This window comes from Hypomesus nipponensis, chromosome 9, assembly GCF_054491055.1.
Source record: "Hypomesus nipponensis isolate SF chromosome 9, ASM5449105v1, whole genome shotgun sequence".
NCBI classification, from domain to species: domain Eukaryota; kingdom Metazoa; phylum Chordata; class Actinopteri; order Osmeriformes; family Osmeridae; genus Hypomesus; species Hypomesus nipponensis.
This window is the reverse complement of record NC_140369.1, coordinates 6,532,803-6,553,001: the sequence shown is the minus strand read 5'-3', so window position 1 is coordinate 6,553,001 and position 20,199 is coordinate 6,532,803. Positions and strand designations below refer to the sequence as shown.

The 20,199-nt window shown below is 42.9% G+C and overlaps 3 protein-coding genes across 3 annotated transcripts; all 3 read right to left on the bottom strand.

Moving 5' to 3' along the window:
• Positions 1–21: 21 nt before the first annotated feature.
• On the bottom strand, positions 22–3,432 carry LOC146272553 (interferon-induced GTP-binding protein Mx3-like). Its single transcript, XM_084705236.1, has 10 exons — positions 3,280–3,432; positions 2,856–2,994; positions 2,437–2,635; positions 1,891–1,969; positions 1,658–1,780; positions 1,430–1,571; positions 1,142–1,300; positions 921–997; positions 586–825; positions 22–434 (listed from the first exon to the last, which is right to left on the bottom strand). Exons 2-10 carry the CDS (start codon positions 2,893–2,895, stop codon positions 210–212), a joined length of 1,284 nt encoding a protein of 427 aa, XP_084561362.1. The 5' UTR covers positions 2,896–2,994; positions 3,280–3,432; the 3' UTR covers positions 22–209.
• Positions 3,293–4,538, bottom strand: LOC146272552 (interferon-induced GTP-binding protein Mx-like). Its single transcript, XM_084705238.1, has 3 exons — positions 4,108–4,538; positions 3,577–3,714; positions 3,293–3,432 (listed from the first exon to the last, which is right to left on the bottom strand). Exons 1-3 carry the CDS (start codon positions 4,292–4,294, stop codon positions 3,362–3,364), a joined length of 396 nt encoding a protein of 131 aa, XP_084561364.1. The 5' UTR covers positions 4,295–4,538; the 3' UTR covers positions 3,293–3,361.
• Positions 4,539–8,494: 3,956 nt separating this feature from the next.
• Positions 8,495–19,640, bottom strand: synpra (synaptoporin a). Its single transcript, XM_084705118.1, has 5 exons — positions 19,333–19,640; positions 11,548–11,672; positions 11,016–11,214; positions 10,347–10,538; positions 8,495–9,987 (listed from the first exon to the last, which is right to left on the bottom strand). Exons 1-5 carry the CDS (start codon positions 19,516–19,518, stop codon positions 9,730–9,732), a joined length of 960 nt encoding a protein of 319 aa, XP_084561244.1. The 5' UTR covers positions 19,519–19,640; the 3' UTR covers positions 8,495–9,729.
• Between the last annotated feature and the right edge of the window lie 559 nt (positions 19,641–20,199).

The following is a 20,199-nucleotide window of genomic DNA, read 5'->3' as shown; positions in this document are numbered from 1 at the left end:
TGACTTCAAGCAGTGTTTTAAGTCAACTTTAAACTGTACTAACTGAAGTGATGTAGTTTGTATGTTCCTAACTAAACTAAATAAAAGAGGATACAAGCAGACTGATTCATAGCAGAATATAAAAAAAATATTTTAAATGAATTTTTGCATTGCCAGACGGGACATTAAAGAGTAAACCTCATGTCGTCCCTATCCCTTTGCTCACACACCTAGAACTCCACCAGGTAGCTGCGGGCCTGCATCAGACGCTTGAGGCGACTATGCAATGCCATCCTCTTGCTGCCAATATCAAAGTCTTCCTTCAGCAGTGTCTCCATGTTCTCCCTGTCCTGCAGAAGCTGCAGCATCTCCCTCTGCAGCTGAGAGGCTGACTCTTGGAGCATCAGGTAGCGGATCACCAGAGGGATCTGATCAGCCAGGCGCTGACTTGCAATCTGGTGAGGAGGTGTAGAGGAAAGGATCTTGATGACTGTACACTTGTAAATTCCTGGGCATTCCTTATCCTTTAACATAACTCTATATGCCATTTTTTTGTGGGGAAATATAGTGAGTGACTTGATAACCTTTCTGCAGACTGGTACTTACATGGTAGTAAGACTTCAGATGCAGTATCATCTCCTGCAGGGACGCCTTGTTGTCTAAACGGTCGCGAAAATGTGTACTGAAATTGTCTTTCTCCACCTCCACCTCCTCCTCCTTTCTTGCACTCAGGCTGTTGCTGTATGTGCTGTCCTGGGTGTAAATTATCAGCTCCATCTTGAACTGGGTCCTAATCATGGTCTCAGCTGTGGACTCCTTCTCCTGCTTGATGGCCTCAATCTTAGTCTGCAGAAAAACCATCAATAAGTGACAGTACAGTAAATGTATATAAAAATGTTCCATCTTGTAACTTGATCTTGTAACAGAGATGCTGACTGTACCTTTGCAGTTTTCAGAAGGTTTGGGAAGCCTGTGAAGTTGCTTTGAGCCAGCTGTATGAATTCCTTCCTCACAGCATCTACAGGAGTAAACATTAGGGGGCTTTATATATTCAAACATTTTTCACACGTTTGCCAAACAGGCTGTCTTACAGCTTCATATGACCTTTGCTTAGGAGCCTATAACTTAGTAGGCCTACACACTGACAGCACATATACTGCACCTGATATGTCCTTCAGCTTCTTGACTGCAGGGTCTTCCAGTTGTTTAATCTGGTCCTTCACCATCACCTCAAAGTTCTTGTAGTTTATGAACCCTGGAAGCTCTCTGCCTCGGTACTTCCGTTCATAGTCAGCCACCTCGTCTTCAATCTTTTCGTTAACTGAAATAGGGTCCAAACAAAGAATTGTATTACATTTAAAAATTAATCATTTGTGTAAATGCTCTCCCACCCAGACATCTACATTTTGAGATGTGTGTTTTGAGGAGCACGGCAAGCAGTTTAACTTACAGTCCAATCCTGAGCGGTCCAGGTGGGCCTTCCACTTCCCAAACTCGGTTCTGAGGGTGGAGAAGATGTTCAGACGGCCTCCACTGTTTAGCTCCTCACCAGTGGTCAGGTTGATGGCATTCTGAGTGAATGCTGTCACTTTCTAAAATCCAAAATGAAAAAAGAAAGAACAGTGGTTTTATTAACCCCTCAATTATGTGGTTAATGGTAGACTGTGAGCTTACTTACATCAATGAGGAAGTAGAGGCGTTCTGCTGCATCAGAGGGGGGGCCAGAGCCATACCTCTCCAGCTCCAGGTGGGTGTCTGCAAGCTTGGCTTCAATCTGCTGCTCCAGTCGGGGCAGGGATCTCTATAGAACACAGGACAAGGACATTTACATTCATACTGGAGGAGGAGCTCAGGAAAGTTTAAGATCCACAAACGGACTCTGTCAAGTTAAATGTTCAGAAAGGAAATTACCTCGATGTGGTGCACCAGTTCCAGGGTTAGTTTCTCTGCCAACTTAGGAATGGTGGCATGGCCTTCATTGTAAAGTGTGCTATAGCAGGAAGTGTTGAATAATTACAGACACAACATCAAAGGTGCAACATGACTTTCTGCCACACCTTGCCAAACAGGAAAAACAGTGGCTTTAAAAAGCATGAAGATGATATGGGCCAATAGAGGGCGCTCATCCAGAAATGTATGGCACAACAAATGCGAGTGGCACCAAACAATCACTGATCAGACTGTAATCTAATGATACATACTGTACCTTCTATCTGAGCACATTAGGGCTGAAACCAAAGCTAATTATCTATTAACCTTTTCATTCTTTTCTTGAAATATAAAAATGTGAAAGAAGCTGTTTGTAAGGTCATAGAGCTTTAAGTGACATCATCATAATTCTTAGTATATTACGTTTTAGCTATGGTACTGCATCTAATGAAAATTAAACCTCGGAAAACTAAAGTGTCTTTCAAAGCTGTCAGCTACAATAAAACTGATGAAAGTTATGGGACTGACCTAAGTTGGGCATGCTCCTTGAAGAAGGCCTTCTCTCTCTCTGTGGCCTCTGGCAGTGATACACGGTCCATAATTTCCTTCTGGCCTCGGCACTTGACGATCATGTAGCCCTTAGCCAAGGGAATCACCATGTTATGAACTATGTCCAGAACGGTCTCCTCCGTGCCTTTATCAACCAGGTCAGGCTTGGTAAGAATGCCTGTAGAATGGTGCACATATAACACACACATACACCGTCACAGCAATACATTGAATAAATATAAGTATGCACAGCTACTAATGACAGTTTACATAATCTATTCTATGGAATTTGTATCACTATACTTAATTTTTTTCATCCCTGTTAGCAGCTGTTATTAATAAAACCATAATGGGGAAACTACCACTAATGGGGAAATAATTTGCTTGTCATCATTTACCTAAGGTCCTTTCCCCTTCAGGGTCCACTTCCTGTGCCATCTTCAAAGCCTCTGTTGTAGCTATGTCAACATTGCATGGCACAACAACCAAGCTGATCGTTTCCTGCTTGGTGATGAACTTCCTTATCAGCCTGTTGATCTGAAAACATAAACCATACTAGTAGAGGCTTACCAGAATAACTTGCTTGTGTGTCAACATGTGATTCTGCTACCTGACTGAGTCAACTTTGTTCTAGGAAAACGTTTAAGAAACGTTTTGTCTTACCAGAATAACTTGATTGTGTGTTAACACGTGATTCTGCTACCTGATTGAGTCACCTCTGTTCTGGGAAACCCCTCCTTTCTAGAATCCCCTCGTACTTAACTGCCTGGGACAACCAAAAGAGATTGTCTTGCCAACATATTCAAGAAGTGGCATGTGCACCTGGTCCCCAATGTTTTCAGGCTGGCCCTTGACAGCTACCCTGGCAATGCCAGGCAGGTCTATAAGGGTGAGGTCTGGGACGTCAGGAGAGGCGATCTCCAGGCTGATGAGGTCTTCGCTGATGCCCACTCCCACCAGCTATCTCATCCTGGGCTGGAGGGGGACGCAAGTATAAAGAAAACAAGGATGAATAATACCAGGAAAAGTCCTGTGCACAGCCTGCTACAACTTTATATGGTGCTATTTTGTTTTTCATTCATATTTGTTATCCATTATAGCCAGTAAGAATAACTTCACCTTCCCGAATTCTCTTCTCCACCTCCGAGGGGTCATCTATCTCCAGCTCATGGTCCTGGTAGCTGATTTTCCCATGCCACTCTTCTCCCTCTCTCCTCCTTTTCATTTTCAGCTCAAGAGGACATCTGGTCACGATACCTTTGGGAAAAAGAACCAATTGAAAGAAGAGATGAACGTTAGTGTGTGTAAACTGTTTCCAGTAGTGCGGTATGAAATCATATACTGACACTGCCTCTCTGTCATTTTACTTCAAACACTCTGTCACTTTAACATATTCAGTTTTATTTTTTTCTATATAACTTTTTTTTATCATATTTTATAGCCCTAGTATTTTATTTTGTTGTACATTTTCACCATTTTTATTTTGTTCATTATGTTTAAATATTCACTGTATGCACCTGCCCACCAAAGTAAATTCTTTGTTTATGACCATTTACTTGGCGATTAAACACAATTCTGATTCTGACATCACCTGTGTGATTTATAGGCTATCTCTACATGTTTTCTATACAAGTTGTTCAGACACCTTACCACTTCCCCTTGGTAAAGCCACTCCGGACAGTGCCTCCAAGACTGAGCTCTTCCCCGAACTCTGGTCCCCAATCACGGCGATGGCTGGTAGTGCAAGGTCCTTCTCGACGCCCAGAGTGCGTAAAGAGTCGATAAGGTCGATGCAGGGACGCACCTTCTCCTCGTATTGTTCATTGAGCGTGTTCATAGTTATCTTTGTTTGATGATTTCGCTCAAGCCTGGGAAACCTATACGTTTTTAAACAAGGGTAATCAATTAACTATAGTAGTATTGTGTTGCTAGCCTATTAGTACGTTATGAAGGCTACTTACCCAAATTACCAATGCGGCTGCCGGTTAAGTCTAGAATGATGATGATGATGATTAGAAAGGATCAGTAAAGCTACACTCATGCACATCTCAGGCAAACCTTTGAAGAAATTCATCGTTCGACATTCTTATATGGGGAGAGGTTTACTGGGAAATCTAATCTCAAGGAAAACGAAACCAAATATGTAGGCCTAACTTACGTTTCCTTCTCCAGTACACAAGCAATGTGTTAACCACATAAATGCTCCATTGTGTCACCCTGTAATAGTTACAGTGGGGCAAAAAAGTATTTAGTCAGCCACCAATTGTGCAAGTTCTCCCACTTAAAAAGATGAGAGAGGCCTGTAATTTTCATCATAGGTATACCTCAACTATGAGAGACAAATCAGAAAAAAAATCCAGAAAATCCCATTGTAGGATTTTTAATGGCTAAAACCAAAGAGCTGTCAAAGGACACCAGGAACAAAATTGTAGCCCTGCACCAGGCTGGGAAAACTGACTCTGCGATAGGTAAGCAGCTTGGTGTGAAGAAATCAACTGTGGGAGTAATTATTAGAAAATGGAAGACATACAAGACCACTGATAGTCTCCCTCGATCTGGTGCTCCATGCAAGATCTCACCCCGTGGGGTCAAAATGATCACTAGAGCGGTGAACAAAAATCCCAGAACCACACGGGGGGACCTAGTGAATGACCTGCAGAGAGCTGGGACCAACGTAGCAAAGGCTACTATCAGTAACACACTACGCCGCCAGGAACTCAAATCCTGCAGTGCCAGACGTGTCCCCCTGCTTAAGCCAGTACATTCCCCGGCCCGTCTGAAGGTTGCTGGAGAGCATTTGGATGATCCAGAAGAGGATTGGGAGAATGTCATATGGTCAGATGAAACCAAAATATAGCTTTTTGGTAAAAACTCAACTTGTCGTGTTTGGAGGAAAAAGAATGCCTAGTTGCAGCCAAAGAACACCATACCTACTGTGAAGCATGGGGGTGGAAACATCATGCTTTGGGGCATGATGTTTCAGAACAGGACGACTGATCCGTGTAAAGGAAAGAATGAATGGGGCCATGTATCGTGAGATTTTGAGTGAAAACCTCCTTCCATCAGCAAGGGCATTGAAGATGAAATGTGGAGTCTTTCAGCATGACAATGATCCCAAACACACCGCCCGGGCAACGAAGGAGTGGCTTCGTAAGAAGCATTTCAAGGTCCTGGAGTGGCCCAGCCAGTCTTCAGATCTCAACCCCATAGAAAATCTGTGGAGGGAGTTGAAAGTCTGTGTTGCCCAGCGACAGCCCCAAAACATCACTGCTCTAGAGAATATCTGCATGGAGGAATGGGCCAAAATACCAGCAAGCGTGTGAAAAGCTTGTTAAGACTTACAGAAAATGTTTGACCTCTGTCATTCCCAACAAAGGGTATATAACAAAGTATTGAGATTAAATTGTTATTGACCAAATACTTATTTTCCATCATAATTTGCAAATAAATTCTTAAAAAATCCTCAGAATGTGATTTTCTGGATTTTTTTTTCTCTTTGTCTCTCATAGTTGAGGTATACCTATGATGACAATTACAGGCCTCTCTCATCTTTTTAAGTGGGAGAACTTGCACAACTGGTGGCTGACTAAATACTTTTTTGCCCCACTGTATAGTCCAGTCATTTTATGAAAAAAGGAAGGAGTTACAAATTACAACAGAAGCCAACTCGGATTTTGGATCCGCAACATGTCCTGAGTAAGGAAAAAACAAGCCCAGAAGAATCCCTTTTAGGGAAAGTTTAGAAAAAAGACTCATACATAGCCTATTCATATAGCCTACGCCTATTCATTCTTTTTCTCATGTAAATAGGGTAAAGATTTTTACCTAAAGATATCACCATGAAAATTACTGAGTTGATTACTTACATCAAGACAAACAAAACATGTATTACAAGTTTTTTTTATTGTTTGTTAACAAGGGCAAACGCTGCATGATCTAATTAGGTATGCATGAATACCACGACAGATTTAAACATTGGGTATAGCCAGGTGAAAATGTCTTGCTGAATCTTGTTGACATATAAGAGTAAAAGACTTAATGTTAAGGTCTGAAAGGAACCCATTTAGGATACCCACATACATTATTATGTAGTGTTTGCTCATGTTACCCCAATAGTTTTTTTAATTTATTGATACAGTTTTTGTTTGTCTAACAGTTATCAACTCAGTAATTTTCATAGTGATATATAAAGGTTACAAGTTTTAGCCTATTCACGAGAGAAAAAGAATGATGACTAGGCTATATTTGGGTCTTTTTCGAAACTTTCCCCTAATGGGATTCTTTGGGGCTTTTTTGCTTACTCAGGACATAGTGAGGATACAAAATCAGTTGAGTTTGCTTCCGTTGCAATTTGTCCTAGGTTGACCAGCATTTTGGCTTAAAATGACTATAAGGCCGTGTTTCTCAACTGGTGGGTCCCGACGCAAGCTGGTGTGGAGAGGGTAACAGACTAGTGCTTCGGCTCATTCAAAAGGTCAACCTTTTCTTTACTGAAGGTAGTTACCAAACGTACGATGGTGCACTTTTATTTTGAAATGTGCGTCTCGAACACAAATGCAAAGGCATTTCTCTCTTGGGCTAACAGACATCATGTATTGTTTTTTACATGTTACTGTAAGACAGGATTTGTCCCTTTAAATATTGTAACATCATCGAGGAACATAAAAAGAAAGCCAAAGCTACATTGACACTCATTTTAAAATGTAATCTCCAAATTGAGGTTATCTGAATATAGAATCGGATCAGACGTAGTGGTGGCTCCTTTGGGTGATTCTACAGTGCAGCTCTATGGATGTCTGTAAGCAGATCGGATGTGACAGTGAGACTGATGATGAAAAGCAGGAAATCTTCCACAGCGATCTTCTTCTCTCCATCTGCCTCCAACTCCCCAAAGATCTCCTTGTATTTTGGTTTAATCTCTTGACCCTGCAAGAAAAGTTTAGAGGTATTTAAGATTCAGCTAAGCTATTAGGCCACAGATATTAAACACACATTGAGTTTCAGTATTCCAAACCTTTATAAATGCCTCCAAAATACTTTGATACATTAAAAAACATATCAAATAATGACATCAAGTGATGGCCTAGCAGAAAACATCCCTCTCCTGTGACAGAGAGACGATGCTAACACAGTTCATTTCTCTTTACCAGTGGAGCAGACAAACTAACAGCCCACAAAAGACAAACCTGAGAAATATGCAGTACACACCTACCAACACAAGGGGACCCTCTTGTTCACTAGAAAGGGTTTACAAAAAAAAAAGAAAGACCAATATGATCCATATAAGTTTGCTCCTAGTCACAATAACCAGATTAAGGAAAAATGATAGTAACAATAACGAATGGTCAGAAAGTAATTGAGAAATCCTGTGGTCTGGCAGTGAAAAGGTGTAGTAGACCAGCATCAGGGTAGCCACAGCACGGCCACTGCAGTGAGTAAAGGCCTGTGATGGAATATCTGCATGTTAACCTGAGGTTAAAGCCTCAGGTTAAAGCCTCAGGTTAAAGCCTGAGGCTTTTTTCGACCCATTCATACGATCCATTTTCACGATCCATTCATAAATATAATGTGGGAGACCGCATGCTAGGGCAATGGGCCTGTTCTCTTACTAAGTCCAACGCAGTGTAAATATTACCCATTGGTGGTATATTTTCAAAATGTTCGTTTGAGACACATCTATGGTCGTACTTAACACACCGTTACAAGGAAATAAAGGGCAGCTAGGCCGACTTCTCAGTGTATGGGGCACATAGCATCAAAACGTCTACCTGACAGATGCTTACAGACCAGGGAATGGCTCCCATGTTACCATGGCAACCGTGCTGCTGTGTTTGTGGTTGGGTGGGTGGGGGGAGGGGGGCTGAGGGAGTGATAAGCTGTGCCTAGGACATTGGGTCATGGGGTCATGGGTCAGGGTAGAGCTTTACAGGATGACTTGGGTACCATGATGTAGTGTCTCAGGTGTAAATAGCCACTCACCACTGGTATTTGTGCTGATTTGCAACACGTTTTTCAACTTTATTCAAAATATCTTCCACACTCAATAATCATGGATAGTATGCAATACAATAACATTGCCATTATAATGTAACAGTGACACAATAGTGAGTACTTACATTACATTCAATCATTTTTATAATTTATTTACCTGGGTAATGCAAGCCACATGCTTTGGAGTTCAAGACACAGGGTTGCACCATTCATGAATATCAATGTTAACAGACATTGATCCATGACATTTTTACTTACATATACTTTCAAAAGTTGTACAAACCTGAATGATTGAATATACAGAGTTGGGAAGAGAGAAACCCCAGTATGAAGCATGTTCAGTGATGGGGACAGAGGAGACGTGATCTAACTCACCCAGGGAAGGAATCTAGCTTCCTTTGGCTCTTGTTCCTGGGCTCTTGTACTTCAATGCACTGTCAGGTTGTGTATGAAATTCATCTCACAGTAGCCTGAGCACGGCATAGAAAAACGATTTTCTGATTTAAAACTTAAGCAGCCATATGTAAACTGAGGACAGACCCTTTATATTTATTACACATTCATTCAACACAAACTGCCAACCAACAAAATGACAAGGATTTGGCTTCCCATGTGCTATTAAATGTTTCTTGAATTATTACTAAATGGGAATGCTCTGGTATCAAACTGGGTTGTTTGTAAAAAAAAAAAGAAGTTATTTTTAAAAGAAAATATATAAGGACAGAGTGGAATAAAAAACTTTCAATTAATAGATCAAATTCTGTCCATTTTGTTTCATTAGGAGGTTCACACACAGCACAACTTCATGCACTTAGTCAACACTATAAGAATACAAATGCAGACCGCATTTTGTCCTTACGAGTGAAACCAGTCTGAAACTTTATGAACAGATGGTAGCTTAGCACCAAACACAGAAACAAACAGAAACATAGCAGGCAAGCAATACAACATTACGTAAAACAGAATATGAATAAAACAGAACTGAGGACTATCATATGTCTATTCTTTTGTACAATACTCATCACGACTGCACCAGTTGAAGACTGCATCATTTAACTAATCACTTCCTTTGTCACCAGAAATTTGCTACCTATGACCTGCATGTTTGGACACACAAAGATAATCTTTTTCCACAAACATTACACCAACAATATAATATATTTGAAGGTCAAAGTGATTAACCCCTTGTCCCCTTTCCACTTCTTTTCACGTTAAAACCTCTATTATCTCTTTATTGAACTTGCCCTTACAGAAAGAAGTGGTGCCAATCAAAATGCACGGCTACATTTGATTGGAGTAGGAGGTGGGACCGCCCACCTGGCTGTATTCTGATGCCTGCTCCAAATCCCCCTGACCACTGTAGCTTCCTCCTGATTGGTCGAAGCTGCCTTGGTTATAGGACTGCTGGTTACAGGTCCCCGGCTGTTTCTCTGATGTTCCGCTAGGGTACCTCACTGCGCCCCCCTTGTGCCAGCCGGTCTCCTTGAAGACAAACCAGATGTTTCCTGCCCAAAGGACGAAGTTTAGGAAGCCAAAGACCTGGGTAAGAGGATATTGACAAAATATGATCATTAGATATTTCACAGGGTTTCCCGCAGAAAATGTGTTAGTTAAGGTGGTAGGGTGAGGTTTGCCTGGGGGAGGGGGATTCAAAGTTTTGACAACGTAGTTAAGGCGGTTGGCGTGTGTTGCTTACGCGGCTGCCTTAACTGCAAAGTGCTGCGGGAAACCCTGATCCAACAAGCGCTCTACATCTGAACCTGTCTAAACAATGTTTGGGGCCAAATTGCATCATTGCGAAAATGACCTTTTATCCTGCTCTTTCTTTATTAGAGCAGATGTGTGTGTGTGTGTGTGTGTGTGTTCATGTGTGCTGTTGTGTGTGTGGCTGAGCCTACCACTGAGGTGTTGAGGCCTGACCAGCGAGGGCCTTGCACTGAGCCACACTTGTTGGTCATGACCTTACAGGCAGACATGAGGTCCTGCACCTCCTCGGGGTCTGTGGCCACCTTCACGTCAGACAGCGCCTTGGCCCAGGCTGACGAGCTCACCAGCCACATGAAGGAGAACACCACCGTCACCACAAAGTCCTGGATGGGTTGGACAGAACACATGCAGACTGGGTGGTCTGAATGCTGATTGGATCAAAGTGGCCTGACATTTACTTAATTACATGACATTTTACATGAATTTCTCAGACACTTTCATCCAAAGTGACACATTTTGTATGTAATTGAAACAACAGCTTCTATGTAGCAGAGAGTAAAGGCCTTTCATGCTTACACACTGCCTCCGAAACTTTCGTTCGTCAAAACAAAGTTAGGATTTGGTTTGATTTTTGTGTTTTTCGCATCCATAGCCAGTATTTTTTGAGGTTTTTTTGACAATTCAGAGCCACCGAAATTTTAGGCTGACGATTACGAAAATACGTATACGAACATTTCGCACTCAGTGTGCAAAGACCTCAAGTGATTGCGAATAGTCCTTTCTAGAGTCTGTACTGCGTCCACTGGGAGATGATTGACACCAGAGAATGTTTATCTTAAGGTCAAAGGTGAAATACTGACAATGAGGGGGCCTCTGTTGTTCTCACGGTACTTGTTCTGGAAGAAGATGTAGACGACGGTGGCCATGAGGGAGTAGAGGAAGGCGAAAACCGCAATGGTGACAAAGAACTCTGCGGAGGAGGAGAAGTCTCCGATGAGGAAGAGGCGCTCCTGTCTCATCCCCTCACACAGGGGCGCCTCGAACCAGACCTGGTGTAACCTGCCAAAGGGGACAAGTGTCAAGTTACACACTGATGCAGACTCTCTCTCTCTCTCTCTCTCTCTCTCTCTCTCTCTCTCTCTTTCTGTCTCTGTCTCTCTCTCTCTTTCTTTCTTTCCAAATCCCACACACACACATACAACCTTGCCAATACCTTTCAATAGCAATGAATGTGTTCATTTAGCAAAGGAAAAGCAAGAACAAAACATCTAATTCGTTTTTTTTTAGCTAACCTAGCCTTTCTATCCACATGCAGATACACAGCTGAATTCGGTACTAATACAAAATATTATACAGAAACTGGGATCAAGAAGGGTTCTTTGCCTGTCAGACCTGAAAGGATAGCCAAAGTCAATGGCGATGCTGAGGTTGCTGTTGGTCCTCTCCATGCAGTCCACACTAACCCGCAGCTGCCCAGTGTAGCCACCACATGTTGCAAACGCAAAGATAGCAAAAAGCTGTGGAAGGACACAAAATAAGGAAACATGGCAAAATGTCTGATGTCTGTGAGTGAGGCACCTGAGTTTCTGTCTCTGACAGGAATACAGAGAGGATCTGAAATATTTTCTCAGTCAAATAATTGAGTGTGTGTAGTTTATGTACTGCTCAGAGTTAGTCTTGTAGCATCTGATGTGGTATATATGGTGGATGGACACACACAAACACATTTACATACTGTATAAGCAGACACACACTCACATACACACACACACCCACAGCAACGCAAACCTCTAAGCATGTCTTGAAAAGCCACATCTTCGAAGATTTACTTAATTTGAGTATGTAAATATCTACCCTTGTCCAGCTCAACAGACTCAACTCAACAGACTGGTACTCTGACCTTAAAAGTGTGAATGTGGATTAAAGTGGTTGAACACCAAACAGGCCTAGAGAGACTCTATTATGTTCTAACCATAGACAAGACAAGGCATAGTAAAAAGCTAATTACAGTCAACACTGCATGAACCATCTGATTATTTGGGCAGTTGGAGGAGGCGTTATTGTGATTGCTTAGGGCACAACAAACAGAGATTAGCCCACACACAATGGATTAATTTGCCCAGTTATTTCCTATCCATTACATTTCCGCAGTGACTGTTAAGTAAGCGTAAACATAAACACCAAGCTACTTGCTGTAATCCTGCCTGAAGTAGGATCAGTCTCTAATAAAACCACACAAGGAAGGACTTTTCAAAAACTGTTGTGTGGCACTTACAACAGAATGGTCTAACAGCCTTTCTGCCTGTTTCCCAGCCCGTTTCCCTGCTTGTCAGTCTAACTGCCTGCCTGCCTGCCTGCCTGCCTGCCTGCCTGCCTGCCTGCCTGCCTGCCTGCCTGCCTGCCTGCCTGCCTGTCTGTCTGTCTGTCTGTCTGCCTGTCGGTTTGTCTGTCTATCCATCTGACTGCAAGAATAGTCTGAGTTGACACCCACAGCCTCACCTACATTTAAGGAATGGAGAAAACAGAAACTCCAGTTTTGGCCTTGGTGGAATACTCAATAGCCTCATGCTGAAAGGTTAGGGCATTCACTGCTGCTCGCCTGTATAGGACATATCGAACGAATGGTTATGTGGAGACCGAGAGCAGAGGAGTAAGGTCTCAACACCGCTGAGAACTAGATTTTTTTTCTGAAAGAGAATTTATTTTTTTGCCTGTGACTTGGACATCAACGCTCATGTATTAAACGATAATGTGAGCACACACTTTGCTTCACCATAGACACTACTGCTGGTAGTGATGTAACCACAAAAGAAACCTGTGACACTTTTTGAAAACCCATCTGAACGCCAAGCGGGGGAGGTATGGAGACAGCAGGCAGTATATGGAGGTGCACTGACTCACTCTACCGTATAAAACACAGAACTGGAATTGCTACTTTTATTGAACCAGAATCCCAGAGGGATGGTTGCAGTCATCCACCCAAAGCACCAGTCAGTTGAGCCGGTGGCTAGATAGGGTGGCCGGTCTCCCAATGACTCAGACAGACATGTTCCTCTGGTGTCAGATGACCTCATCATCATGCTGACTCTGAATCATTCCTGGACATTATTATTCTGTTTCACCAGGAATACCTACAATACAGCCTCACACTGTCCTACAGGTGGCCGTAAAGACCCTAGACATGTCTGAGAAATGAAAACAACCTTCCTACACATACACAGGCATGCACTCACACATGCACGCGCCCAAGCACGTACGCACACAAGTGTCTGCAGGCCATAGCTCTATCCTCACAGACCGTGTTGACTACAATCTATCCATAGAGATCTAGAAATAATGATCATGCAGCTAGACCAGCTACAGGGCCAGACACACTTACAATCATAGTGATAGACACTGCTCATACCCACATACTCCAACACATCCCTACATCCACTGCCGGCAGGATATGAATGCTCGTTGGTAACAGAGGGATTTGGTTGCGCCATAATTGTTACTGCACCTACTTATTGTCATCACAAATTGTGTTCAAGGATGAGAAGTCATTTTAGCCAAGATATTCACAGATACATAAAAAGGGAGATGAGGGGGAAAGAGAGGAAGAGAAAAAGAAGAAGAAAAGACAACTTCACTCAGTTTGAGTTTTGAGTTTTCCTTCCTGAGCATATAAGTGATCGCTTTCAAATGTATCATACATCTGACCAACTTTAACAACGGCAATTCACTACACTGACTATCAATGATTAAGCAGAGAGCACTCGCAATTGTTCTTTTCAGCTTTACTGAAAAGCTGTCGTTGTGGTTATTTAGGCAATGCTTTCGAATCTTGACCACATTCAATACACTGCAGTATGTTCATTGAAAAAAAAGTGAACTCACCGGAGCAAATATAACCATACACATTTAAAAAAGAGAAAAAATAATCCAGTTTTGTTAGATAACACTGTTTCTGGTAGATCTCTCTCCCATCCTGATAATGAAGCCGAGGGAAGAAGATGCTCTCCAAAGCCTGAACAGCAGTTTGTGTGTGTGTGTGTGTTTGTGAGTCTTCCTCTCTGTCGCTCTCTACCTCCCAGTCTCCCTCTCCCCCACCCTCCTTCCCACAGTAAAACAAAGACCACAGAGAGGGAGACGTGCTTCTGAAAGGATTCTACGACAATGGACAAATTCAAGGATCATGTTCTTTGGCACACACATTCTCCACTTACCACTCGATAAGACAGTAAAATCATAATGGCACAGACGTGAGAATACACACACATATCTGCACATTCACATAAACTAAAACTGCTCTTCTCACACATATAATGCCCTTAACTATCTACAAATCTAGCTGAATGTACAGCCATATACCAGACTGCACCAGGTTATGGCAGAGCACACAACATGACATTGTTTACTAGCCTACTGAATCACAATCACTGAAAAATACCACAAACTGGTATTTTGAGAACTTACCTGTCGATGTGAACTGCACCAGACAACATTCGTCAGTGTTGGTTTGTCTGCTACTCTGAAGCTAACAACATTTCAATTATATGAACGAAATTAGATGAGTAAATGGCATTGTGAGACCGCTTTGGAAGGACATTGTCATCAGGCTATGAAATGTTGGATTTAACAAATCCACAAGGCCAACATGGAAACCGAATTCCTCCGAGCTGCTATTGGATAAGTTGTAATTATTTCTTCCACCCATACAAGCCTCTAAAATCTAGTCAGTGTCTAAGGCCAGAGACACACACCATGAGCCATAGGCAGCAAAGTTGATTAAGTGCTCCCAAGGTCCCAACTACACAAGTAAACTACTATTCCTGCTCTGACACTGTTTGAATATTCCAGTTGTCAAAGAGTAAGTTGTCAAATAAGCAATGAGATGTTTACAAGTTTCTTAGACAGAAACGTCGGTCCTATTGTTGTCCCATTGTAGAGGACTTCAGAAGACGGCCCAGTGTACAGTGTACAATGCTGGGTTTACATAAAAAAAAACTGAGAAAGTTCTAGTTGCAACTTATGTTGCCTCTTAAGCTGGAGATAATGGTGTGTTACTGATGCTACCTGAGAGTATCTGCAGAAGTCAGTGGATACGGACAAGCATTGCAGAGCTTGTAATATCGCAGAGCTCCCTACTTCCAAAGAGAGAATACAAACAAAGTTTTGCAACAGCAATGATCAACGAGCATTCCAAAGTAAAAACTCAGAGTTGATATCCCATTAAAACATATCATTTCATAACAACAAACACATAAAGGTGAAAGAATCGTGGCTTGAATGAGCCAGGCTGGTCCTTCCCCAGAGCAGTAATACACACACTCTCAAACACACTGTTAGTGCATCTCAAGATGTTGACAGGAAAACCTATGGCAGCTTTAATGAGACTTTTGAACAATGCCTCTGTGGTCTCCAGCACAGAGCCTTGTCCTCCCTCAAGGATGAGTTAGATAGACTCCAGACTCAGCTTTCATCGTCCTCCTTAATCAGGGTGGAGACATGCCCCCTGGAAGGTTTAGACAGGCCTCCGACCCACTGAAAAAACACTATCACATCGTGAGCGGCCACCTGGTGGGAGGACAGCCTGCCTGCAGGGCACCCTCACTAAGGAGACATGGGTCCAGGCAGATCTACCAGTGTGACTACACCAGGACCCATACGACACCCAGGATAATGGACAGTACTGTCAGTAGTATCTGCAGGAGAGATGTCCCATGTGGTGTGTGTGTGTGTGTGTGTATGTGTCGTGTGTGTTTCTCCTTATCAGTGTTTGTGAGACATTGAAAGCATAGCTCCCCCCCTCAGTTCCGCCTACACCTTGCCGTTCCTCTAAAACAGGATATCCTTTATTCGTTTGGTGGTTTAACACGGCTAGCCTACATCAAGGGCATCTGTTGCTCACTCCAGCTGACTGCAGGCAGCAGCTTCCTGGCTCCCCCAATGACAATGTGTCAGTTGTTCAGACATAGAGACTGGAAGGGTTGCTGTGCTGCACGTGGTTACTTGATGCTCTGGATTGAAAGACTCTGACATCTATCTACTACAAACCCACTCGGTACGGAGCCATATTCTAAGGAGACATCATTAATGTGCTTAGATGAAGGAGCGGTGTAGGAGGTGCGCTGAAACTTTTCAGTGTAAGCCAGAACTTCTAGATTATCCTCCTTAACCTCCTTAAATGGGGAGTCAGATGGCTGAAGGGTGAGGGAGTCGGGCTAGTGATCAGAAGGTTGCTGGATTGATTCCCCGCCGTGCAAAATGACGTTGTGTCCTTGGGCAAGGCCCTTTACCCTACTTGCCTCGGGGGAAATGTCCCTGTACTTACTGTAAGGCGCTCTGGATAAGAGCGTCTGCTAAATGTCTAAATGTTCAGCTCCAGTGGAGGCTGTTTCTATGGGAACACACACTAATGACTTGCACATATTTGAACATCAGGACAAAGTATTTTGCACCGTCATAAGTGTTTTGCGTGGTCACTGTCTCAAGATCTGGATGTCCCTCGCTGGTTGTCTGCCATGTTGCTGTTCTGAGTCCATAGTCTCAGTTGACGGAAGAGAAGAAAAAAAAACAGGTTATTGACACTTTACACTTTAAGACTGTGTGCTCAATTAATTTATCAAGCCCTTGCCACTGGCTTATTCACAACGAAAGCAAAAGTGCTGTAGAGCTCCCTTCCCAAGTGTAGTCCTTCTCTCTGTCTCTCAGCACACACACCATATTCTACCCTCCGTATTCATTCCCTCCAAGTCCATTTTCCATATAAAGCTCTTAGCCTCCAGGCTGCTCAAAACGCTGATAACCAAAATGAGAGCTGACACCTCGTTAGCTAGCTTCGGTCCAACATTACAGGCAGCTGGGCAGCTGGCTTGCCAACAGAAGGGGAGAATATGCTTTGGTTTCAATAACCCTCTACTCCTGAAGAGGCTAATTCAATATGGTTGACCATTAACAGATTATTCAGGCTGACCTCAGCCAGGGAACGTGTGCGTGAGCAGAAATGTGAACACACAGTCACACACGTGTACACTGCTTCTGTTATGTACATGTTCACCTTAATCATCTTCAGGGAACATGTAGGCCTACGGTACGTCAGAGTGAGCACTGCATGTCTGAGAGAAATAACCTTTCCCAATGTGTTCCTCACATGAGGTGGAATAAATGAACCTTATCTGAACAATTAGATATTGATCCCTCCATTTTAGCACCATCACACAGGTCTTACCCAGACAGAGCAATATGTCTGCTCTGCTTACAAAAAAATGGTTTCCAAGTAAATGTCACATTCTGGCGTACAATTCCCTAACATTAGTAATGAGATACCTTGTTTCCCTTGCTTCTGAGCGAACAGTTCTAAATTGAGGTATTTTCTTGCAGACCACCACAGACACTCTGAAACAGGGCTTCATATCAGTTTCAACTGGATGAAAGATACAGGACAAAGGAAGATCATTTCTATCCCAAAGATCGTTTTTCTCAACATCCATAAAAATCGCTCACATCACTGCTGTTGGTTCGTGTCCTCGCATTGACCGTTTTATAATGATAATAGAAAATCATACAGCTCTTCTCACCCCATTGAACAGGTTTTATCCCATTAAACTACACTCACTGCAGGGGCTCGTCTACGCAATGAGGTGAAACATTGATCATTTCCAAATCATTCAGAATTTCAGTCCATAAATGAGGGTACAACCCATCATGTAGTGCTTGCCCTAACTGGACATAATTTCTTATTTAAATCATTGTAACAATCCCTGAGACCAAAATATATTTTAAACATGATGTACTTGGTGTAGTGCTGAACTGACGTGAATGTGATGTGAAGTGACTGCTACATATACAATCCTGAAGCAAACTGAGGAAAAGGTTTTGGTTGAGAGACGTAAAATCATCAGAATAATCCTACACTTATTATCCTGTAAAATACTTATAGTGTATTATTGAATGTTACTCATTTACTGTTAAGTGACAAACAAGATAGGGGTTCGACGAACACAGTTGGTCTCTGCCACCTTGTGGTCAAATAAGCGAATGAAAGAATCAAGTGTGAGAAGATACTTCCTCACTGACACACACAGCAGCCTCTCAGAACGACTAGTGTAGCAATAATGGGTAGACTTACAGGCTGGTTCTGGCTAGGTAGCAGCAGTGTATAGCGGGTAGACTGACAGGCTGGTTCTGGCTGGGTAGCAGCAGTGTTGCCTATAATGGGTAGACTGACAGGCTGGTTCTATCGAGATAGCAGTAGTGTATAGTGGGTAGACTGACAGGCTGGTTCTATCTAGATAGCAGTAGCCTATAGTGGGTAGACTGACAGGCTGGTTCTATCTAGATAGCAGCAGTGTAGCCTATAATGGGTAGACTGACAGGCTGGTTCTATCTAGATAGCAGTAGTGTATAGTGGGTAGACTGACAGGCTGGTTCTATCTAGATAGCAGTAGTGTATAGTGGGTAGACTGACAGGCTGGTTCTATCTAGATAGCAGCAGTGTAGCCTATAATGGGTAGACTGACAGGCTGGTTCTATCTAGATAGCAGTAGTGTATAGTGGGTAGACTGACAGTCTGGTTCTATCTAGATAGCAGTAGTGTATAGTGGGTAGACTGACAGGCTGGTTCTATCTAGATAGCAGCAGTGTAGCCTATAATGGGTAGACTGACAGGCTGGTTCTATCTAGATAGCAGTAGTGTATAGTGGGTAGACTGACAGGCTGGTTCTGGCTGGGTAGCAGCAGTGTAGAGTGGGTAGACTGACAGGCTGGTTCTATCGAGATAGCAGCAGTGTATCAGAGCCAGTGGGTGGAGAGTGGTAATGGAGCTCTAATTGGTTCCTGGTTACACTACTGGCTGAGACTGCCTTATCTCATCTCCCCCAATAATGAACAAGTTGCTCACATCAATCCACCCCCTGCTTCTTGAAGGTTGTGTGCGTGTGTATGAGTGTTGTTCGTGCACGTGGGTTGTGTGTGTGTGCATGCATGTGTCTGTGTGACCATTTTCCTGAATCATAAGCATGTAACTGAAGAATCCCACTCGCATGGCATCAGTGTACAATTCATTCATATGACGTTAGCGACACTTAAACAAGACATAGCATTCTTCAAGACTCCTGTTTATCTTTTTCACAAACGTCGGACTATGGGAGAATATGTAGCGTGCGAGAGGATAAGTAACTATTAAAAACCCACTATGAGGCCTTCACCATCAGTCCTGTACGAGTCTAGCATTACCACTCCTCTTCCTTCTGTCTCTCTGTCAGCTCCGGCTCTCCTGGTCCTGGGCTCCATATGTCTGCTAGCTGATGTGGAATGTTCTGGCTGCTCCCTGGGGTGGTGTGACAACGGAGGAGGACAGGCTGTGTCGAGCACGGACATGTAGAATACTACGCAGCTAGAATGCTAGGCAGCTAGAATGCTAGGCAGCTAGAATGCTAGGCAGCTAGAATGCTAGGCAGCTAGAATGCTAGGTTGCTAGGCTGCTTGGCTGCTAAGTGAAGCTGAGGTAAAAAAAAAGGCATGAGAATGCTTAACAAGCCTGAGTCACAATCAAAGCAAGGATAAAACATATAAACTCTATTAAATCAGGTGCTACAGTAGGCTATACTGTATGCTTACAGTTTGCCAAGCACACATATAAAACATATCTGCTTTTAAGAGCTTTCAACTATTGCGATATTGCATTTGCAATTGAAATGACAGCAGTCACGTTGAACGGGATTTCTCAGAAGCAAACACAGACATGCACAGAGGCATTTAGTAAACAGGCTGATATGCAAATGAATTCACGTGCTTAGTCACATGCATCCAAAATCATATAATTCCACTCCTACTTTAACATGCACATACAGACATATACAGAGAGAGAGAGAGAGAGAGAGAGAGAGAGAGAGAGAGAGAGAGAGAGAGAGAGAGAGAGAGAGAGAGAGAGAGAGAGAGAGAGAGAGAGAGAGAGAGAGAGAGAGAGAGAGAGAGAGAAGGAAGAGAAAGCATCCTAACCCTTCATTATTATAAATCTCTCTCCATCCCCCCTCTCTCCTCTCTCCAACCCCCCTCTCT

Excerpts from the sequence above, each read along its gene's own strand:
- LOC146272552 (XM_084705238.1), bottom strand. The coding sequence starts at position 4,294 with ATGAACACGCTCAATGAACAATACGAGGAGAAGGTGCGTCCCTGCATC. Across the intron at positions 3,715-4,107 it reads GGCTTTACCAAGGGGAAGTG|GTATCGTGACCAGATGTCCT; the intron begins GTAAGGTGTCTG and ends TTTTTCCCAAAG. Across the intron at positions 3,433-3,576 it reads GGAGAAGAGAATTCGGGAAG|CCCAGGATGAGATAGCTGGT; the intron begins GTGAAGTTATTC and ends GTCCCCCTCCAG.
- LOC146272553 (XM_084705236.1), bottom strand. The coding sequence starts at position 2,895 with ATGGCACAGGAAGTGGACCCTGAAGGGGAAAGGACCTTAG. Across the intron at positions 1,781-1,890 it reads AACTGGTGCACCACATCGAG|AGATCCCTGCCCCGACTGGA; the intron begins GTAATTTCCTTT and ends TGTGTTCTATAG. Across the intron at positions 998-1,141 it reads GAAGCTGAAGGACATATCAG|ATGCTGTGAGGAAGGAATTC; the intron begins GTGCAGTATATG and ends TTACTCCTGTAG.
- synpra (XM_084705118.1), bottom strand. The coding sequence starts at position 19,518 with ATGTCCGTGCTCGACACAGCCTGTCCTCCTCCGTTGTCACACCACCCC. Across the intron at positions 11,673-19,332 it reads CTGATGGTGAAGGCCTCATA|CTTTTTGCTATCTTTGCGTT; the intron begins GTGGGTTTTTAA and ends GTCCTTCCACAG. Across the intron at positions 11,215-11,547 it reads GACTTTGGCTATCCTTTCAG|GTTACACCAGGTCTGGTTCG; the intron begins GTCTGACAGGCA and ends CCCCTTTGGCAG.